The 19,749-nt window shown below is 52.3% G+C and overlaps 8 protein-coding genes across 8 annotated transcripts; 5 read left to right on the top strand and 3 right to left on the bottom strand.

The window, feature by feature from the left end:
• Positions 1 to 1,213: 1,213 nt before the first annotated feature.
• On the bottom strand, positions 1,214 to 4,940 carry EI97DRAFT_492770 (uncharacterized protein). The gene is made up of 2 exons (XM_033802334.1): positions 3,988 to 4,940; positions 1,214 to 3,939 (listed from the first exon to the last, which is right to left on the bottom strand). Exons 1-2 carry the CDS (start codon positions 4,591 to 4,593, stop codon positions 1,519 to 1,521), a joined length of 3,027 nt encoding a protein of 1,008 aa, XP_033655793.1. The 5' UTR covers positions 4,594 to 4,940; the 3' UTR covers positions 1,214 to 1,518.
• Positions 4,941 to 5,210: 270 nt separating this feature from the next.
• Positions 5,211 to 6,522, top strand: EI97DRAFT_431511 (uncharacterized protein). Its single transcript, XM_033797958.1, has 2 exons — positions 5,211 to 5,566; positions 5,619 to 6,522. The coding sequence occupies exons 1-2, from the start codon at positions 5,477 to 5,479 to the stop codon at positions 6,273 to 6,275; spliced, it is 747 nt and encodes a 248-aa protein (XP_033655792.1). The 5' UTR covers positions 5,211 to 5,476; the 3' UTR covers positions 6,276 to 6,522.
• A 37-nt stretch (positions 6,523 to 6,559) lies between these two features.
• On the bottom strand, positions 6,560 to 8,721 carry EI97DRAFT_492768 (uncharacterized protein). The gene is made up of 2 exons (XM_033802333.1): positions 7,596 to 8,721; positions 6,560 to 7,541 (listed from the first exon to the last, which is right to left on the bottom strand). Exons 1-2 carry the CDS (start codon positions 8,547 to 8,549, stop codon positions 6,594 to 6,596), a joined length of 1,902 nt encoding a protein of 633 aa, XP_033655791.1. The 5' UTR covers positions 8,550 to 8,721; the 3' UTR covers positions 6,560 to 6,593.
• A 365-nt stretch (positions 8,722 to 9,086) lies between these two features.
• EI97DRAFT_373078 (uncharacterized protein) lies at positions 9,087 to 10,287 on the bottom strand (the record flags this gene model as incomplete). The annotated part of the gene is made up of 2 exons (XM_033795385.1): positions 9,087 to 10,131; positions 10,190 to 10,287. 2 exons carry the CDS (start codon positions 10,285 to 10,287, stop codon positions 9,087 to 9,089), a joined length of 1,143 nt encoding a protein of 380 aa, XP_033655790.1.
• Positions 10,288 to 10,785: 498 nt separating this feature from the next.
• EI97DRAFT_373491 (uncharacterized protein) lies at positions 10,786 to 12,464 on the top strand (the record flags this gene model as incomplete). Its single annotated transcript, XM_033795404.1, has 3 exons — positions 10,786 to 10,962; positions 11,014 to 12,093; positions 12,144 to 12,464. The coding sequence occupies 3 exons, from the start codon at positions 10,786 to 10,788 to the stop codon at positions 12,462 to 12,464; spliced, it is 1,578 nt and encodes a 525-aa protein (XP_033655789.1).
• A 733-nt stretch (positions 12,465 to 13,197) lies between these two features.
• On the top strand, positions 13,198 to 14,325 carry EI97DRAFT_347333 (Aminomethyltransferase folate-binding domain-containing protein; the record flags this gene model as incomplete). The annotated part of the gene is made up of 2 exons (XM_033794798.1): positions 13,198 to 13,943; positions 14,010 to 14,325. Coding segments are annotated over 2 exons (1,062 nt in total), but the record flags the coding sequence as incomplete, so codon positions are not given.
• Positions 14,326 to 14,714: 389 nt separating this feature from the next.
• On the top strand, positions 14,715 to 16,250 carry EI97DRAFT_414600 (uncharacterized protein; the record flags this gene model as incomplete). Its single annotated transcript, XM_033796832.1, has 2 exons — positions 14,715 to 14,975; positions 15,021 to 16,250. The coding sequence occupies 2 exons, from the start codon at positions 14,715 to 14,717 to the stop codon at positions 15,975 to 15,977; spliced, it is 1,218 nt and encodes a 405-aa protein (XP_033655787.1). The 3' UTR covers positions 15,978 to 16,250.
• A 496-nt stretch (positions 16,251 to 16,746) lies between these two features.
• EI97DRAFT_440753 (uncharacterized protein) lies at positions 16,747 to 18,587 on the top strand (the record flags this gene model as incomplete). The annotated part of the gene is made up of 2 exons (XM_033799659.1): positions 16,747 to 17,037; positions 17,121 to 18,587. 2 exons carry the CDS (start codon positions 16,747 to 16,749, stop codon positions 18,585 to 18,587), a joined length of 1,758 nt encoding a protein of 585 aa, XP_033655786.1.
• Positions 18,588 to 19,749: the final 1,162 nt, after the last annotated feature.

Raw genomic sequence — 19,749 nt, 5'->3', positions numbered from 1 at the left:
GCAATCCGGCCATCCCCTTTTCCGCGTAGAGTTCCTCTTTCAGGTGGAGTCGTAAAATAAGCCGAGTAGCCTGCAGCTGATCCATTGAAAGACCCTGGAAGTGTGCGCGTCAGCAAATCACGGAGCAGTCGCCCTTCGGACCGTACGGCCAAACCCCTTTCAGCTCCAATGGCTCTTCGAAAAGGAGCGGTTGGACTTCCCAACGCTGAAGAATACGAACCAACATTACGGTCAAAGGAATCGCCCATTCCCTCGTTGGCTCGCCAGAATACAGCAGCTAGAACCGAGGGTCGCCAGTTCGTGCATAATCGATAAAATCCTGCATTTGGTCGCTTGTTACTAAAACATGTGCAGGTGTGCGGTAAGCCATTGTCATTGTCACGACGTCGACATTGCCGTCTTTGCCGTCCAGCTCGGCAAACGTTAAACGGCTTTACCTTATCTTAAGTAGCGTGCTTACGAGCCCCTGAGACAGTCTGCGAGACGCTGTTATTCGCTGAAAATGCTGTGTCAGCAGTCCTAAGACCGATTGTGGAGCTGATCTCAGCATCCACACATCACTCAATTCTGACCCTTATTCACACCGTTTCATAAGAAAAGTGCAAATATTTAGGCACTGTTAGACGGGACCGACTCTATATTTTATGCACACTTATTGACTTTGGTACATAGGGACTTGTGTATCTCGACGGAAAGGCGACGATTAAGCGGTATGCCCGCTACTAGTTCATGGGATGCCCATTACCGTCCACCGTCCCGCTCTTTTCCAATACAGGCCAAGTGAAGCCACAGGTGGCGCTCCCAACCTTTAGTGTCATACCAAAAATAAATGCCTCCTCTTTTGCTTCCCTTTCTGCTCTCGTATCCCCACGTCAGGCAACTGACGTGCAGAAAGCCAGTATAAGGAGAGCTGCGACCGTCAGCAGACTCGTGAAGTATTGAATCATGCGCTGCTACGATGGGATGAGTTGCCATACAGGACGATGTTGGGAGCAACGTTCTTGTGCAACGTCCGAACGTGACCTCGTGTTACCAAAATTAGTTGCGAAAAAAGGTCCTGTTAAGGTTGTGTGACGCTGTGACACGATCCAACGTGGTGCCAAACGTGGTTGATCGATAGTGTTACGAGGGACAAAATCTCCTCAGCTAGATAGGCATATCGTGTGGTATAGAAGGATGGAATGGAAGATTGCCAAAGCGATAAAGTTATTTTAAGCTTGCAATGCGCCGCAAGGAATTGCTGAAGCCAGCACGATGTCTGATTCTCTTCGAGAAGCAGGACGTCAGGCATGTGTCATGTGAGAGCTGCTTTACACCTGGGCATACTCCGTACACGGTGAACTCCAGCTCCTCGCACTTGCTTCGGCATGCTTTTGGGACACTCCGAGACTGAAACTCACGCGAGCTCACTCGCATAGGCATCTTATCAAAAGATCACGCACACCGAAATGTAACTCCATATATGTTGAATTCCATGGCCAGAAAATACACTACACAATTGTGTCAGTCACGACACAGTTATCGACCACGCCTCGCCACATCCTCCAGGAAACCTCTCAAGAAGGAAGAATTGACTGGGCTTGTGGTACCCTTGCCCTCGTTCTTGTGATCCGAAGCTACCAAGCCGTTATTTGCTGAAAACCCGACCTCCAAACCAATATGTCCGCTTCCATTTGTCTGCCCCGCTGTTAACGGCTCCAATGGCGTCGGCATGCCTTTGGGAATGGCAATATTGGGAGGCATCGTATCGCCAATAGATGATATCCTAGATCGAGAGGTCGGTGGCGCCGGGCTGTTCACCTGACTGCCCTTATCTGGCAGAGGGCTAACGGGGCTGATGACTCCAGAGACAATGCTCTTGGGCGTAGGAGGCTGAGGACCCTCACTTGGCGGAACCTGACCTCTCGGCTGCGACGAAGCTCCAAATAGACTCAGAAGATTTTGCGAGTGCTGAGAAGGCGCATTCTGCAAATCCGGCAATTTTGCGTTCCGCGTTGGAACGGCTGTCGGTTGGGGAGGCTTGGAGAACAGGGACAACAGTGCATCCTTCTGCGCCGCCGACTGCGACTCCCTTCTATCGAAGCCGGAGGGAATAGAGAGTTTCGAGACAGATTCCGATGGGCCTGGATACGACCCGGCGTTGTTGCCAAGCGGAGGAGGCGATTGATGATGCAGATCGGGTGGTGGAGAACGTGAGGGATGGGATGGGGTTTCAGAGTTGGGCGCATGTGAGGGAGCCGCACCTGGCTGAGGGCGCTTCAGAATCTGCGGCTTGAACGCTTTTTGTTGCAAAGTAGTAAGGTCCAACGGTGTTGTGTGGCTTGCACCTTTACTTGAGCTACTGACTTCAACAGGGCTCTGTGTCTTGCCTGAATTAGGCCTCTTAAGGATCATTTGCGGTACGAATGGCTTTTGCCCCACAGGGGTTGCATCAGCAGGTGATGGCCCCCGAGAATGGCCGTCCATAACATGCGCATTCTTCCGTACGGTTTCGAAGTCAGGAACATTCACCGGCCCAGTTACAGTAGCTGACGTCAAATCTGCCTTCCGGGAGGGGACGCCGAAAGCATGAAGTAAGTCCGGGTTAACCTGCATATCAGGAGGGGGTGCTCTAGGTTGGGAAGCAACTGTCTGTGACGTGGTCTGACCAGGGGTGACTGGATGCGCGGAGAGCTCGACAGGCGCAGCATCCGACGGAGGCTCCGGAGTCGCCGCCGACATAGTGGGTGATCGAAACAGACTTAGCAGAGTGTTGTGATGTGCGCTCCTAGGCGTTGGCTGCAGAGGAGGTCTGTTTGTGACTAGCGAATGCAATGGTGCGGGACTCGAACCATAAGGGCCTACGCTTTGCACTGGTGGGGATGGGAACGTCTCCACAGGCCGTTGCTGAGCCACCGGCGGCTGGCGCGTTCGAGGCGTCGTCTGAGAGCTCCGGGCGACCGGACTCTGCGTCTGTTGAGTAGGGGGTGCAGCAGTACCCGACCCTTTGAACGTATTCAAAAGTCCAACAGTATGAGACGTAAGCTTTGGGGGAGGCAACTTTGGACCAGTTGGAATGACAGGTCCATGAATGTTCGAAAATGAAGGCTGCCGCGGACCCATCATATCTCCAGCGTGCTGATAGGATCGCAGGGCTTGGTAATCATGGCCATTCCGTACGTGGGGCTGGGTGTCGTGCGTGGTCGGCAAAGTTGGAGCATGCTGGCCATATGGATGTGGGAGGACATGCGGTGACGACCCCATAGGCAACGCTGTTGCGTGTTGTGGAGGTAGCTGCGGCGGTTGAGGGCCGTAGGAAGGCGGTGGATGCTGGGGATAGTTAAAAGACGGCGGCGGGGGGAGGTGGGACAAGTTCGCTGGCGGATGAGGGATGTGGTGGTGCGGACTTGGAGGCGGCATTACGTTTGTCAATAATTGATCATTCGGGGTGCGGGGAAGTGGAGGAGGTGGACGGTTGCCAGGATACAGCAATGCGGAGAGTCCATTTACTGGCGCGGACGACGGGGCCTCAACAGTAGGGGTGCGCGATGGCTCGTCATCGCCGACACTGAGCAGCCTCTTCAATTCCGCAGCTGGATCCAATGCAGGCTGATTAGAGACTTCGGGCAGCGGATGGCTTGTTTGATGAGTTCGGCCTAGGTTGGCAATCAGATTGGCGAAGTTGCCATCCTCCTGCTGTTCGGCAGGAGCGGCATCATCGGCCGTTGTGTCGCCCGCATCAATGTCTTCGGTATCCGTTGCCGGTAATGGTGCTGCTCCTCGGTTTCTCCCCTTTGTCTGATCTAGCTTACGTTGCTCCCTGATCCAGCTCTTGAGGGGACCTATGAAAGGCGCCACCATGTAACAACTGTTGCCATTGAGATCCTCCCCGTTGATTTGCTGAGTCCGCTTGTTTGCCTTATTCTTCAGCAAGTCGGAAATCTTCCACCATCGGATGTCCTACTGGAGTCAGCGATGCACTGCGTGGAAAACGCAGAGGAGACATACCGAGATTTCCTTCCGTGTCCGCGCCTCAAAGTGAGCGTCCTTTGGAACTCCACGGAAAACGAAGAGCGCGATTTCCTGATCCCTAATAGATATCTGAATCTTCTTCGTTTCCTCCTCTGGACGCACCAGACCCGCACTATTCAGATCATATCCGGTCTCCTCATACACCTCGCGAACCGCGCAAGCCAGATCACCCTCCTCTTTATTAATCTTCCCCCTTGGAAAGCTCCATCTAGAGCCTTTCTTCCAGCCTTTGACCAAAACCGCCTCTGTCATTTCCTCATTGAGCAAGATAGCACCCCGAACGGGCACCCTTTTCTTATATTTTATGAAGTCTTCGTACGCCGCCAAGTGCAGCTCTGGAGGATAATGAGAAAACAAATGGCAGCGTTGAAATAGCGCCATTGTGAAACTCCGCAAATTGAGCGGCGGCAACGTGGGGTCAAGCGGGCGGATGAAGTCCTCGTAGAACCATTGAGCTTCCTCTACTTGGAAGCAGATGCGAGAGACATTCTCCAATTCCTCTGGAGCTAGATTGACGAGAAAGCGAACGCTGAGGTCGTCCAGCCAGTCATCTAGGCTTAGTTTGTCTACTGTCGTTGTCATGGTGATACGTTTGGCCGGTGTCTAGCATGCCGGGGGCGAGAGAGTGTGGCGCGTCCACGCGGCGGAATCAGAAACGCTGCAGGAGAGCAACGCCTGACAGGGAGAGGTTGGCCAGAGCCTTGGCTAGCGATATCGAAGAATGATCCGCGCTGGTTCACGCTCGGTCGGTTGGGTGGATGGCGTCTTGCGGCGAAGGCGTCTGGGTGGGCAGAGGTTTGGAGCTGCAGCTGTGGACCAGATGCAAGGCCGAGACTGCGATAGTGTGTATATGCGGTGCACAGCCGCGATCAAAAGAGAGTGATGGAAGAATAGCTATCTGACGAGCAATCTAGATAGTTGTAGTGGCAAGGTGTGAGAGAGGTTGGGCTAGACAAGTGAATGGGAACGTTGGCGGAGCATGCGCCAAGAAATCGGAACAACCGAGCGTGTGTGGCGTTCAATCTGTGGCGTTTTCCGCACAGCCACACACTTACGGAATGCTTCATGACGTCTGATGGGAGGACAGGTAAATCAGGGCAACCAGCAAACTGCCAGCCAATATAAGATCGCCTTCACATCTTTTCCTATCGTTTTTCTTTCTGTCGCTCCTTCAAATTTCCTTTTTGCTTGTCAAACGCCAATTGCATCACTCACACCACGTTCTATACATAGCTGGCGACGCGCGCCTACTGAGTTTCAGAATCTCTGAGGACGATAGCCGCCTGCCAACCAGACCCACTCAGCACGCTGCATACGACCGCTCCACCCAAACGACTAGTGGGACTCTGTTGACACTCAGTGGCATAAAAGGACAGTGTGCGAATTCTGAACTCATCCAGAAACCTGTCCTACACATTTTGAAATACCCCCTATTCGGTCCACAGAAGATATACAAATCGCAGTCATGGCGAATTTCGTCGCCAAGATTGCTGCGAAGAAGATGCTTGCTGGCGAGCTGAGCAAGTACAAGAGCAAGGCGCCAGGTGGCGAATATGTAAGACCCTTCTAGAAAAGAAGAAACTGTTTATCAAGTCTGACCCGTCCAGGACCCATATTATGATACCATTCCGCATCCCAGAAAGCCCAACAAGACGAAGAAGGTCAAGAAGCAAATCCCCGCCTACATCCCTCCTCGCGATGCCGAAGTCCTAGCCCGTGCTCGCAAACGAGCCTATCGCCTTGACTACTGCCTGTTCAACCTCTTCGGTGTCCGCTTCGGGTGGTCGTCGGTCATCGGACTGGTTCCGGTGGCTGGTGATGCACTCGACTTTGGACTGGCTGTTCGGCATGTGTACAAGATGTCGGAGTGCACAGGGGGCCTTACGTTAAAAATGTTGTCCCTCATGATGCTCAATGTCCTGGTCGATTTCCTATTCGGTTTGATTCCATTCGTGGGCGACTTGGCGGATGCCAACTTCAAATGCAACGCGAAGAATGTGAGGATCCTCGAGGAACATCTTGATAAACTATACAAACCGAAGGAACTCGTGGATAAGGATAAGGAATACTTCAAAAGCATCAAGAAGAAGCCAAGGCCTGCAACGGTGTATGAGGATTTCTCCGACGAGGAGGACGAAAGGAGAAATGACACTTCTTTCGAGAGTTCTGGGAACGTACAGCAGCCGGAACAAGCATTTTCTGGACGGAGGGAAAGGTTGCGAGATGAGGAGATGGGGCTGTCGCGGAACAAAGATACTCGGTAAATGGCGGAGGCACACCTTCTTTTGATTCCTTGACTTCTGTTTGATCTTCGATGGTGTTGGCTCGGATACGATAACTTGACAGAATCATATTAGCGTTGATCTGCAAAGTCTACTATTAGGATAACTCTCCGTGTCATCGTAATCTCTTTTGAGCGCTGCGCGTACTGTTCGAGAGCGTCCTCTTCCAAATATCATAATAGAACATGGTTAGCATTGTCTCTTCTCCTGAATCAAGCTTCTCCAGAGCCTCTCATGCCTTCTGTAGACGATTCCCCATCACAGACGTAAAATTGGCTAGTACCTGCTACCAAGCGTCATTCAACCTATATGTGGCACGAAGCCCGACCATTCTACCGTCTGGTAGACTTTGCTATCCACTGCCCTCAATTGTGCAAAGGCCTCGGCGAGCACATACACCCGCGCAATTGGATACACCAGAAAACAGGTAAATACGGGCAAGGAGACAAGGAAACCAAGAATATTGCTAACGATCCAGACCAGATACAACGAGAATAAGAGCAGGAACCTTCGAAAAGCAGTCCCCGTATGAGTACTCGATGTCTCCTCCCTTTCATTTCCAACTTGGTCTTCACCATCTTCTTCCTTCCATCTTATCCTATCTATCGTCATAGAGGCCTTCACGCTGATATCGGTGACATATGACATGGGAATACCTATCACAGGCATGGCCGCAAAAACTAGACCGCTAGCTCTCCACGCCCATTGTTCGTATATAGTGGGAAACTTAGCTGACCAGGCCGCAAGGTGAAGCGCGCCATACAGCATACTCAGCGCGGCTCCGGTTTTTACTGCCACACCGCAGAAAGTCTCATAGCTCTCGTCGTCCTCAGGGGTGGCGGCTGGTTCTCCTCCCAAGATTTGTAAGCCAGGGACACCCTCAACCTGCAGATTGCTGCGTTGCGAAACAACAAAAGGGGTTGGATGAACAAGTCTGTAAGCATGAGGGTGTGGTTGTGGGTCGTAGGTTGGTTGCTGGACACTATACGCGAAATGTATGTCCCGCGATTTGAGATATCGTAAAGCTCTATTCGCTCGTTCCAAGTGGGCCGATTCAATTTCATTGGGAGGTACTGACGGCGGCGAAGGGGGCTCCTCATGTTTCACCGGACTGCCAACAAAATCAATGAGCCCTCGAAAATAATAACGATGGGAAGCATAAGGTTCTGATGCGGCGTGGGCATTGTGGACTTGTCCATGAGTGATGAAAGAGTTGTAAGGACAGGCGTCAAGAGTAAAACCGGAACCCTTTCATCAAACTGTTGGTAAGGGGCCACGAAATTGTGTAGAACATGGACGTACCTTTTCCGGCAGGGCGAGCGAAAACAATGCTGCAAGGTCCAAGATCTTCTCATTCTTGCACAAGATGGGAGCTGCCACATCATACGGCTTCTGAATCCATAGCAGGTACATTGCAAAGGCGCAGAGAACGTGAGCCAATACGTGGACTTCCAGTAGTGTTAAGGGCAGTCGTTGGACCAATCGTGCGATACACTGAACGAAGAACCAGCCCGCTTGAAGACAGACAAGAATCTTAGCCGCGTAGTCCGCTTTTGACTTGTCGGTAACCACTTCTGGAGGGTCATCAGGAAGTAACCCGATCTGCGCAAGAAATCGTATCCCTGGAACCGTAAACGTGAGGCGAGGATGCGGGTTGAAAGATGAAGAATCCACCGCATAACCTCCGGAAACAGCAAAGAACGCCTGTTCCATCGTCCAAGGCTTCCGCTTCTCCCTAGTCCCCAAGCTGGAAGATCTTTGGCTTCCTCCATCTTCTTGAAACAGCGTCGTCAGGTTATATTGTGAAGAAGCGGCGGAAGACGTGGCATTGTTCTCTCCGTTTCTGCGGCACGCAATGCAACTTTCCCGACTCAAGAACTGACCATCCCTCTTGCCTTCCTCGTAGAATGCAGCGTCGCCCAACGTGTTAATATCTTTGCGCAGGTTCCTGGCTTCCCACCACTGCGATGAAGCACAATATAACACGACCTCGGGTATGAAGACAGCTATGGTCATCCAAAGGAGTCGGTGAGCTGTCTGCTGCCAGAACTTTCGCGATCCATGAACGTTTGGGTGATAGGCCGTCCAAGCACAAAGAGCCAAAGTGGTCAAACATGCTAAGATAAGATCGAAAGTTCCTCGCACTTGCGGCGTTTCTACCCATCCGACGGTGGAATCTGTCTGGTTTGATACGCTAGGTGCGGGAAGGGCGGAGACAAAACTCAGAATGTGGAGGAACGAAAACCAAAAGAACATAGCAAACAAAACGAGACGAAGAGGAATATACGCTGCAGATTAATCATTTTCAAGCGGCAGGGCTCGAGTCCTTAAGAGATGGGAGCATGTGTCGGCGCACGCACGAGATGTTGGCGGTGGTGCATGGGTCTGAGACAGGCGCTTCTGAGACGGGCGCTTAGAGAGCGACAACACCTTGCTGTGCCGCCCAGGCGACATGACCTCTAGCAGCCACTGCCAGTCCTTAACAGGGCTCGACCACTACTGCAGATGCATCGTTAGGCCGAGCGATGGATAGTGTATGCCCTTCACTCCGGGACAGTGGCCCTGAAGGGCCCCTCTGCAAGCCCAGTTTCGAAGCGGAGATCTCGGGCACAGCCTCGGGTACTGGCATGACGGCTAGAAGACCTAGCTAGCCTCCAGTAACTGAGGCTATAGAGAATTGTCCTCAGGAATGCCGTGCAATTTTAGGACGGGTTCGCTGGCGGGTATCCCGCGATCCAATCGTTTTGAACGCCTGGCTGCTCAAGCACAATCTGTCCGTTTCCAATAAGTCGCTCATGATTGCTGAGATTTCACAGATACAGTTCGGGTGCAGCCATAACACAGGCCTGGTGTATTGCTGCTCGAAGAGTTCGCTGAACCATCTTGCTGATATCCGCCCCAGCCATGATTACCGAAACGACCATCAGCTACAGGCATGCTGCAAAGGGCACAGCGCGGATCGGTAGGGGAAATCGCTTTGGCTTCCAATTTACTGGTAGTTGTGACGACGTTGGCGATGTAATTCGGAAAATTCTCAGCAGATTCGAAGTATTGCTTCATGACATCGTCTATGGTAGTGGTTTTCGAGTTCATAGACGACGGGCTGGGCCCAGCGTCATGAATGAGAGGTGACAACGGCGGGTCGAGGAAATCAGCATAGGCGAAGAGTTCCTTCTTCAGCAGGTCGCGCATGGGGTAATTGAAGGTGATTCCGAAAGGGGACTCGCCGTCCGATATTTGCCATGGAAGTGAGAAGCCTCGACCTTTGGCAGTCTCCGAAAACGTTTTCTCCGCCAACCTGGTAGTAGTATCTCCCCAGACGACGGCTTCGCAGGCGGATTGCTTGGCCTGTTCCACGAGAAGCCTGGTCCGAAGAATGGGAATGATATCCGCCCTGGCTGTGGGCCAGGACAGAGAGTTCATGAGTGCTACAAGGTGGTCTAATGGGGTCCTTTCATTTTCAAGATTCTGATCCGGGAGGAGCCGAAGGAGGGGATCATCGGCGGGAATGAGACGGAAGAGATCTTGTAGAAGAACAGTGGCGTATTCGTGATCGGGATAGCGCCCCCGAACTTGCGCCAGCAGATCCCGAGAAGGGCCAGACTCGTTGATTTGCGACTCGTCAACATATACTACAACCAACGCAAATCCTGTACGCCCGCTCTTATGGGTCTGGGATCTGAGTTGGCGGTCAAGAATGTGTAGGAGAGAGAGGGAGGAGACGCCCAAAGACAGAGGAAGAAGAATCTTTCGCTGCTGATCGGGAGCAGAATGCCTCACGCGAAATGACTCCATCTTCTTAATGGCTTTCGTGTTAACATATTTAATGAAGCACTCCCTAGAATTCTGTTAATAAATCGGTGAACATGCGTGGTGTGGCGCTGGAAGGTACGTACTGACACAGCGGTTCGCGGCGCACAACTAGATCCGCCTTTTTCTCTTTGCAGCGCCTGCAATCCTGGCCTTCAAGGCCTTCCAGGTACTTTCCAGGCATTTTGTTTGATAGAGAGGTGGAGTGCTTGGAGGGGTGGTGGGAATCGAAATCACGAAAAGGGAAACATTGATGAATGACTGATTGAAGCCTGCGCCACAGGCTAGTCCGATTTAGGAACAGGCTCGGCTTCGCAGTGGAGAGCTCCCTCCGCGCGGCAGAAGCCTGACGACGGCGTGTCTAGTTGCCGTGAAGCTCACAGAACAACACCCCGTCCACTTCTCGGATACGTAGTCGCGCACGCAGAGTTATTGCCACGATCGTCACCAAAGCACCCAACGTCGTTGAAACGGCCCAATTTGCTGAAGTGCAGCTCCGCCAGCTGGCTGTCCCAGCACCATGAAGCCCGCATGGCTGCGGTGCGCTGCTGTGCTCCTCGCGTCAACAATAGCTGCAGTCAGCGCTGTCGATGTCATTTTGGTACGTTAAGAATGAGCCGAAGCTTTCAAGGACACCACTAATACTATGTAGACGCAAGATGATGCGCAGAAGTGCTCGGGTATGTACAGTAGGAAAGCCTGGGGCGGAAGTATAGAGCCCTTCATCATGGTCAAGTTCCTCGACCCGGAGAAGGAGGAAGACAAGCCCAAGGTCGACGATCCCATAGTCTCCGTCGTCATCTGGGAATGGAAAGATTTCGACCTGCTGGGCAAACCGGCCGACCTCCCTATCGAAGATGTGCGTGGTGCGACTCCTTGCCTAGTTCCGAAGCTGACACATATACCACAGCGCCAGTATATCTGCAACGACGATAACATCAACGCAAATATCTGCAATGCCACCCATAAAGGCGAGTGGATCCTCCAAGACGACGCCGAGGCGCGTTCGAAGAACTACATTCGTACATCCGCGATCCACCTCAACCAAAAGCAGTTGATAAATTATCCTTTTGCGTCGGCTGGAGAAAAGAGGATGCCTTTGAAGACCGGATATTATTGCGTCGCCACGCAGCCGTATACAAAGGACTTGAAGTATAGAGCTGTTGTCACCTTCCAGAACGCATACGGAGAGCTCCCGGCGGCCCAAATTGCGAAATTGCCTTTTTATGGCGGCATCACGATAGTCTATGCTGTCATTGGCATCTTCTGGGGGTTCCTCTATGTCCAACACAGACACGATATCCTGGCGGTACAAAACTACATTACAGCCATCATTGCGTTCTTGGTCTTGGAGATGCTCATGACCTGGGGCTTCTATGACTACCAGAACAGACACGGGAACAACGTCGGAGCCAAAGTGCTGATGATTATTGTTGCGGTGCTTAACGCTTTTAGGAATTCCTTCTCCTTCTTCCTTCTCCTGATTGTATGCATGGGGTATGGAGTTGTTAAGCCCTCGCTCGGAAAGACGATGACGGTTGTGCGATGGCTTGCAGTCGCGCATTTCGTCTTTGGAGTGATTTACGCTATAGCCTCGCTCACTGTTAAGCCCGATGATGCAGGCCCACTCGTTCTCCTGGTCATCCTCCCACTGTCTGCCACCCTCACAGCATTCTACATCTGGACCTTAAACTCTCTCAATCTCACAATGAAGGATCTGGTGGAGCGCAAACAGCATGTCAAGGCCGACATGTACAAGAAACTGTGGTGGTGTATCTTGACGAGTATCATTGTCATCTTCGGTTTCTTCTTCATTAACAGCTTCACCTTCGCCGGCACATCGAGCCCAGAGTTTGCGCCGACGCACTGGCAGACACGATGGTTCGTTCTCGACGGATGGCTGAATCTGGTGTACCTTGCCGATGTGTGCTTTGTGGCATACATGTGGCGGCCAACTGCAAATAACAGACGATTCGCTATGAGCGATGAAGTAAGTCTTCACCCTCCCAAGACATGTGCGCTCCCTAACTATCTGCTTAGATCGCCCAAGACGACGAAGGGTTCGAAATCGCGTCACTACGTGATTCATTGGACTCGGAACAAGGCCGATCGGATCATCCTCCGGCGTATGATCCTGCTCCCCGCCCAAAGAGTCCAAGTGGCCCTTCCTTCGACCGTCATGCGTCTCCCCTTCCAGCACCTAGGGCACAAAAACCCGTCGTGCCCCCCCGGGAGTCCATGGATGGCGAAACTATCTTCGCAGTGGGGGAGGATGATAAGTGGAGTGATGACGAGGTGGAGCCTGCGTCACCGTCCAATAGCGATGAGCGCGCGAGATTGACTTCACGAAAGGACGATTAGATGCGACGCGAGGGACGTGTCATGGCGTAGGGTTACAGGGCGCGAATACGCATATTGTGGCATGATTCATAGCATCTGGAGGGACTTCCATTACCGAAGGATAGGGTGACTGGCGTTCAGATTTGGTAACATGTACTTTTACGGTTCTTGAGAATTGGTCAGCTTTTGCGGATAGACATTTATCTTCTTTGGTATCTTCAACACTGCCGTACTCGATGGCCACTTTTCTGACTTGAACTGCCTTCCTCTCGCCCTAATGACCACTCCAGTATTTCCGACGTGTCTATCTATGTGTGTCTACTGAACGCTCATTTCCGGGGCGCCTAGTTCGTACACAGATGCAGGAAAACGATTGCCAAGACTCCCGCAAAAGCTTAGCTGCACCTAATCAGACGTCACTCGTTGCGCGGCTTCACAGCTTCAACTTTCTCCAGTGTACGGATCTCTTCCATACTCACAATCAGACGCCATGTCACCGCGGCCGAATCTGTTGCGACCGAATTTCGGCGCTGAAAAGACTGTCTGGAGGACATTTCGACCCATACCTACCCGTTCGGCACGGAGACCTCACGCAGGGATGGGTTGCGGAAGCAGGCAGCTCGCCACGTCAAGAACTCCCTACCCCATCTCCTTGGACCCTCGAAGACCGGTCGCTCGCCAAATATATCCATTACCCAGCTTTCATTCGCCGCCAACGCAGCCACCTTGTTCCCAACAAGTACGCAAGAACGCGACAGCCACAGCATCCCAGCTCAAACCAGCCGAGTGTGGCATTGTACGACTAGATAACCGCCGCCTCGTCTCCGTCGCAGGACCCGATGCAGCCAAGTTCTTGCAAGGTCTTATAACCAATAATGTCAATCCGGCGAGCTCGACACCCTTTTACTCTGCGTTCCTCGATGCAAGAGGCAGGATGTTGTGGGACGTGTTCATCTACCCGACGACTGCAGAGAATAATGCCGAATGGGGATGCTTGATCGAAGTCGACGCTGGGGAGGCACAGGCGTTGATGCGAACCTTGAAGAAGTACAAAGTCCGATCGAAGGTTACAATTCGACTGTTGGAGGAGGATTCCGCGGATGCGATGACAGTATGGGCGGGCTGGGGAAATGCGCAAGATCTCACGGAAGAACTCACTCGGATCGGTGATTCCATTGCATATATTGCTCGCGATCTGCGAGCCGGGAACATGCCTGGGCAGGACTATTTCGGAGTGAGGTTCCTCATGTGTGGGAACGCACCGCCCGAGATCGATGGCGTGCCGCTCCTAAACATGGACCAATATCGACTAAGACGATATATGTTGGGCATTGCAGAGGGACCGGCGGAGATTCAGCGAGAGAGTGCCTTGCCCATGGAATGCAATGTCGACCTTGCTGGTGGCATCGATTTCCGCAAGGGCTGCTACCTTGGCCAAGAGTTGACCATACGCACAAAGCACCAAGGTGTGGTCAGAAAGCGCATACTACCCGTTCAATTGTATACTGCTGCAGATGGACAGCCTTCTGACACACAAAATGGGCCGCGGTTTGATGCCCTTTGGAGGGCTGATCAGCGCTTCCAGGTTACCGAACCTTTAGATATCAAGCAACTAGACGAAACTGGGAGCATCAAGAAGGGGAGATCGGCGGGCAAGCTCTTGGCGAGCATAGGGAATGTAGGACTTGCGCTATGTCGACTGGAAATGATGACGCCCATGCGGGTCTCAGCGGAAGGTGGCTCGTACAAGCCAGGCGTGGAGTTCGCAGTTCAGACGCCGCCTCAAGAAGAGGGATCGCCGGCGAAAGATGACAGTGCATTGCCGATGAGGGTTAAGGCTTTCCTGCCTGAGTGGCTTTTATCAAAGGAGAGCGCGATATGGAGGGCAAAGAAAAGCGAAACCCCGAGATGGGTAGAGGAGGTTAAGGCGACATGAGCGAAACGTTCCAAAGCGGTTCAGTCCGGAACGTGGCCTTCGATTCACTGACTATTAGCGCCATATGGGATGACTACAATTAAACGAAAGCTGTACACGGGCAGTGTCACAAGGCAGAACTCACCCACCGCAAGGAAGGCTGTGCAGGTGTTGTGGCGCAGCGCCGCACGTGACGTCATCATTTGAAGTGTCCTTCAACCCACGCTCAACTTAAACACATCAACGCCGATTACCAGGCTCGACCCCGTATAATATCATTTATTTCCAGTATTAATAGGTAGGATATCCTTTCGAGGAACTCCCTGTCTATTTTGGAATATCGCACTTCAGAAGATATGGCTATCACGACGGCTCCATCTCCCGCGTCTGCACCAGCTCCCTCAACTGCAAAACCAAACCGCGCATCATCCTCTTCTGTGTCCAAATTCCTATCCAGATGGCGCTCAAAGCGGAGTAAGGGAGAGGTCAATCCCGGCACGCAGGATAAGCGGCCGCCCCTGATCCCCTCACCCCTCCCGCTGATACTACCACATCATCAAGCCGTGCTGGACGACCTTGGCTGGAGCGTGATCACATTCCCCAACGCTTCCGAATCAGTACCACAGTCTTCACACAATCTCCTCAATGTATTTGAACCGCAGCACGCGCCGCCTCCTGCACCAGGTGCCCATCCTCTCCAGACCGCCGCTCAGGATCTCTTTGCTGCCAGTCAAATCTTCTTTTCCCTACCTGAATCGGAGAAGCAGAAATGGGTGAACAAACAGCTCGGATCCGAGGAAGGTTGGTCGTGTATCCCTGGCGAAAAAGAGTTCATCACTTTGCGCACGTTGGCTGGGACTCCGGATGTGTTGAAAGAGGCCGCGCAACGGTATTGGAATCTCATGGGCGATTATCTGGATGGTTGCTTGGGTAGGCTCGGGACTAGGATAGGAGTACGTGATGAAGGCGCCGATCATGGTTTAAGGAGGTATATTGGACGTTGTAAACAGATGGGAATCGAAGAGCAAGATAGAAGCGCGACTATGCTGCGGCTATTCCGGTACGAGGGCGCTACAACGGATTTCAAGATTGTTGCGGAGCCCCATGCGGATCTGGGATTGCTGAGCTGTGTTGTCGGCGATGTGCCTGGACTTGAAGTATGGGATGGCTTCAGCTTCTACCCGGTGGAGAGAGAAGAGTTTGGAAATCAGAGGAGGCATGACGGCAAGGTCGAGGTGCGGAACGCGGCTCTGCTGGTTGGAAGACAATTGGAGGCTCTGTCCAACAAACGGTTCCGTGGCGGTGGCCACCGCGTCGTGAGTTATCCGCCAGCGTCGGGGCCGGATGCACCACCTCAGTACCGGTTCTCCATTGTGTCTGTGCTGCGGGCTTGTGAGGATGTCGTTGTGGATACTGATGTCTTGACGACGGATATTACGGGTGCGTTTGAGAAGCCTATCAGGGGTGTGACGGCGGGGGAGTGGTATGAGGGGATTAGGAAGAAGCATTTTAATATTAATGTTGGATATGAGGAGAGGGAGAAGCAGAGGAGGAGTGTGATGGAGAAGAGGACGGGGGATGGTGTGGATGCACGTGCAAAAGAGATGGGAACTGGATGATGCTGCATTCGAGGGAGGTTTCTGCGTTCACAGGCTGGGGATAGACCGTGGCCGGGAAAGTTTGTATATAAGAAACAATGCTGATGAGAAAGGCGATAGACCAGTGATGTTTGGTGCTTACCAGAATCAAAGCGTTATGCGCTCGGCCATGTGATCAAAACCTGGAAGTGTCAAACTCGCGTTTGGTAGTTCTCGTTACGGGTGGAATGGTCTCGAGAATATAGGAAAACACCAAGTTTGCATGCTTGACATTTGTAGATAAGAACTCCGCTGTCATGTTCAAGCTCAAAGTTAGGAGCCCAATTTTCCAAACACCGATGCAGGGAGCCAAATCTAGAGTTCGTCGCCCATTTGGTATCACTCGAAAAGGTCGTCGGCGGTGAATGTCACCGAACGTGACATTTCTCGACCACTTCAACCACTTCTCCTTCCCTAAATCGTAGCCCTACAGCTGTTTTGTAATATTATGCACGACTATGAGCGTCGGGTGGAGGCGAACATCGCTACTTTCGAACCGATATCGCACCGAAGAGATGAACTGTTGTCCCCAAACTTTCACTGCCGTCCCCAACCACCGCCTCCATAGCAACGAGCTCCTGCCTCGCCAGATTATCGCGCACGGGCCTCACGTATGGCTTATTGTGCTGTATATATGTTCATGCTTTTGTTTTGTCACAACCTTTCTCCATATGCAACCGCAACCTCTCGGGAAGGACAACCTGACTGCTACTCAGTGCGACCTTGCATATCTACAATATTATCCTTGACTATGAACATAGGTTCTAATCTCCGAGCCTACCTCAAATCTCCCTCAAACTCCAACTCCAGTTCTACATTCGCCTCCAATATCTCGTGGCAGGTGACGTCGCCTCCCATCCCCACAATCCCAGATGCATCGGCTGCGTTCGTCGAATGGCTCCAGGCCTACACGTTCTCTGACGACGAACCTATCCTCTTCATGGACTCCAAGAAGGAACTCTGGCAATCGCTGATGAACAAGTCCGCAACTGAGAATACCTTCTTGAAAGCCAAGCTCAGCACGACCGAATATGAGCTTCAGGTAGCCAAGGATGAGCTCGAGGAGAAGCTGAACGAACTGGTTTACAAAGAAGAGAGTCTACGACTATTGCACTCCAAGAGCAGCATATAGAGTACCTCCGAGCTCTGCTCGACGGATTGCGCGGGGAGCTGATCCAAGCGAAAGTTGCTGCAGAAGAGAAAGTCGGTCAACTCGAGTTGCAGATCACGGTGTTGAAACAGTCTCTCGAGAATGAGCGCACATTGTCGATGAACCTTCATAAGCTCGATCAACAGTTGCGGGAAAGCCCCATGGTTCCACAACACATCTACGATGAACTCCTCGCCAACCACAATAACCTGATCGCCGCCTTCCAGGTTCAGGCTCGGGTATTAGGTACAACAAAGGCTGATATGGCGAAGATTCAGGGAGAAGTTGCCTTTCTCCGGGCACTGGCTGACGACTTGAACGTCGATATCGTCCCTCTCGACAATCCCATTCCTCATTACGGACGTCTTCCCGGACCGCGTCGGGGATCACCCGCTTCAAAGCCCGGATACACCCTCGATGCGGCCTTGAACGATGGTGTTGACGAGGATCACGCGTATGTCTGGGCCGCGGCCGGAGTGGAGAACATCTTCATCCATCTCTATCACCCCGGAAAATGGGCGGTTATGGAGCGAAGGGATGACCATGATGAATTCAAAGTCTTCATCTGGGAGGAGTCACACGCACTTTGGTACTGTGAGGACTACCAGATATTGGTCTACATCAAGAAGGAAGTTCGCAATGGCAAGCCTACGCTTGCGCTGTATGCTCAGCACGGCAAACCTAATCGACGGGTCCGAGGCGATCTCGTCGAAGAGCTGGGCGGGCAATGCAGCCGCTATGGTCCGGGGTACGCTACGACTGTGTCGTACGCCACGCAGTTTATATGGGCAATGGCGTACAATCTGCACCCTGAGGCTGGCAATGTGAACGCCGACGGTTGGGTGTTTGCCGGAGACCCGTTCCAAGAACCGGACTCGCCAGCAGTGCCAGAAGCGTATGATAGCCCTTCTGAGCAGGAGAGGGCTTTCCAAGGCTCCCCGTCTGGACCGACTCCGGCTGAGTATGTCGGTCACTATCGAACGAGTGGCATGAATGACGATGAATGGTTGTTCATTGCCACTCCCGTGGAATTGTCCCAAACGTGCGGCAATGTCGAACCGACTGAATCGACTCCGCACCAAGCTGCATATCAAGGTTACTACTTCGGGAGTGACATGCATAATAATCACAATGAATGGTTGTTCATTGCCAGCCCCGTGGAATTGCCTCAACCGTTCGATAATTCCGAACAGACTGACTTGATTCCGGATCAAGCTGCATGTCCTGGTCACTATTACAGACCTGACACGCATGATGATGACAATGAATGGATGTTCATCGCGAAACCCTTGGAACTGCTTCAACCGTACGACACCCTCGGACAGAGAGGAGAAACTGCAGAGCCAGATGCATATCTCGGTCAATACCTGTCAGGCAATATCAATGATGCTGACGATGAATGGGAGTTCCGTTGCCCACCCATCCCATGCGAACGCTTCTAGAACCTGAGAAGTTCCTGTGGGCTCATGGAAGTATGAAGACTGATGGCAGCACCGGTCCATGCGGCGATGGTAATGAGTGTTGGCCAGGTAGGGTGAAGGGTCGTTTGTGCAGCCGCTTTATCTTAGGGTGGCTTTGAAGAACTAATCTGGCTTATCTTGTCCTATTTCCTGTACTTCTTCCTGGTGAATCTTTGTTTCGGAGGCATGGAATCGGCCATGAATCCTGGTACACGCCGCTGGAGTTTTCTGGGTTGAGCAAGCGGCGTACAGTGTTTAGATCAATTATGCAGCGATGATGGCCGTCCACTTGTCCAAGGATCGGTGATGTATTGGATAGCTCAACACCGCACACCCATAGCATAGAAACATTACACTTGAAAACATAATCACTGATGCGACGCCATGAGTTAGGCAACCGCAAACCCATACTCCGTATTCCATGCATATTTGACCGACTGAGAAATTTCGGCCGTAGAAAGATACGGACTGATTATACATCACCCAAGAAAGTCGAGTGCCCGCTTCACACACAGGTAGGAAAAGCATACAAAGCCCCACCGTAACCCCCGCCACGGTTGTCACCAATGTCCCCAAGAAAGAGGGTACATCTCGTCGGTATTAGGATTGCCTAGCCCTTAATCAGCAATCACTTATTCACAGGCGTACAATCAACGCGACAAACACTCACAGTTGATGCAGAAGATTTGTTCATTTGGGAACCGCACGACCGCGCGCGCCTCATGGCAGACATGGCACGAATCTATTCCCATCAGCACAGTCTCCCTCATGCAAAGATATACTTGTTATAAAAAGCCCACGCTTGTCGCAGTACTCCAAGGTTCTGTACACTTGGGTCACGGTCGGGATCCGACGCTCGCAGAACCGGTGGCGGCAGACGTTGGGCCGCTCGTACATGTCGGCTAGCCAGGCCATGACGCGGTTGTTGTAGTCTCGGCTCGTGGCCATGATGGAGAGCATCATCGTGGTTCTTGGGCGGGGACGAGGTGGATGGGTCGGAGGACGGGTCGCAGGATGGCGGATTCAGAGGTTGGGGTTGGTTTGTAAGGTTTGTTTGGAGAGTTGGAGGCGACGAAAAATTTGATATTGCGTGGAGTAATCGAATAAATGGCGGAAATTGGAGAGAGAGTATCGGAGCTTCAGT

Source organism: Westerdykella ornata (assembly GCF_010094085.1).
Source record: "Westerdykella ornata strain CBS 379.55 unplaced genomic scaffold EI97scaffold_5, whole genome shotgun sequence".
In the NCBI taxonomy this organism is placed as follows: domain Eukaryota; kingdom Fungi; phylum Ascomycota; class Dothideomycetes; order Pleosporales; family Sporormiaceae; genus Westerdykella; species Westerdykella ornata.
This window is presented reverse-complemented; position numbering and strand designations above follow the sequence as displayed.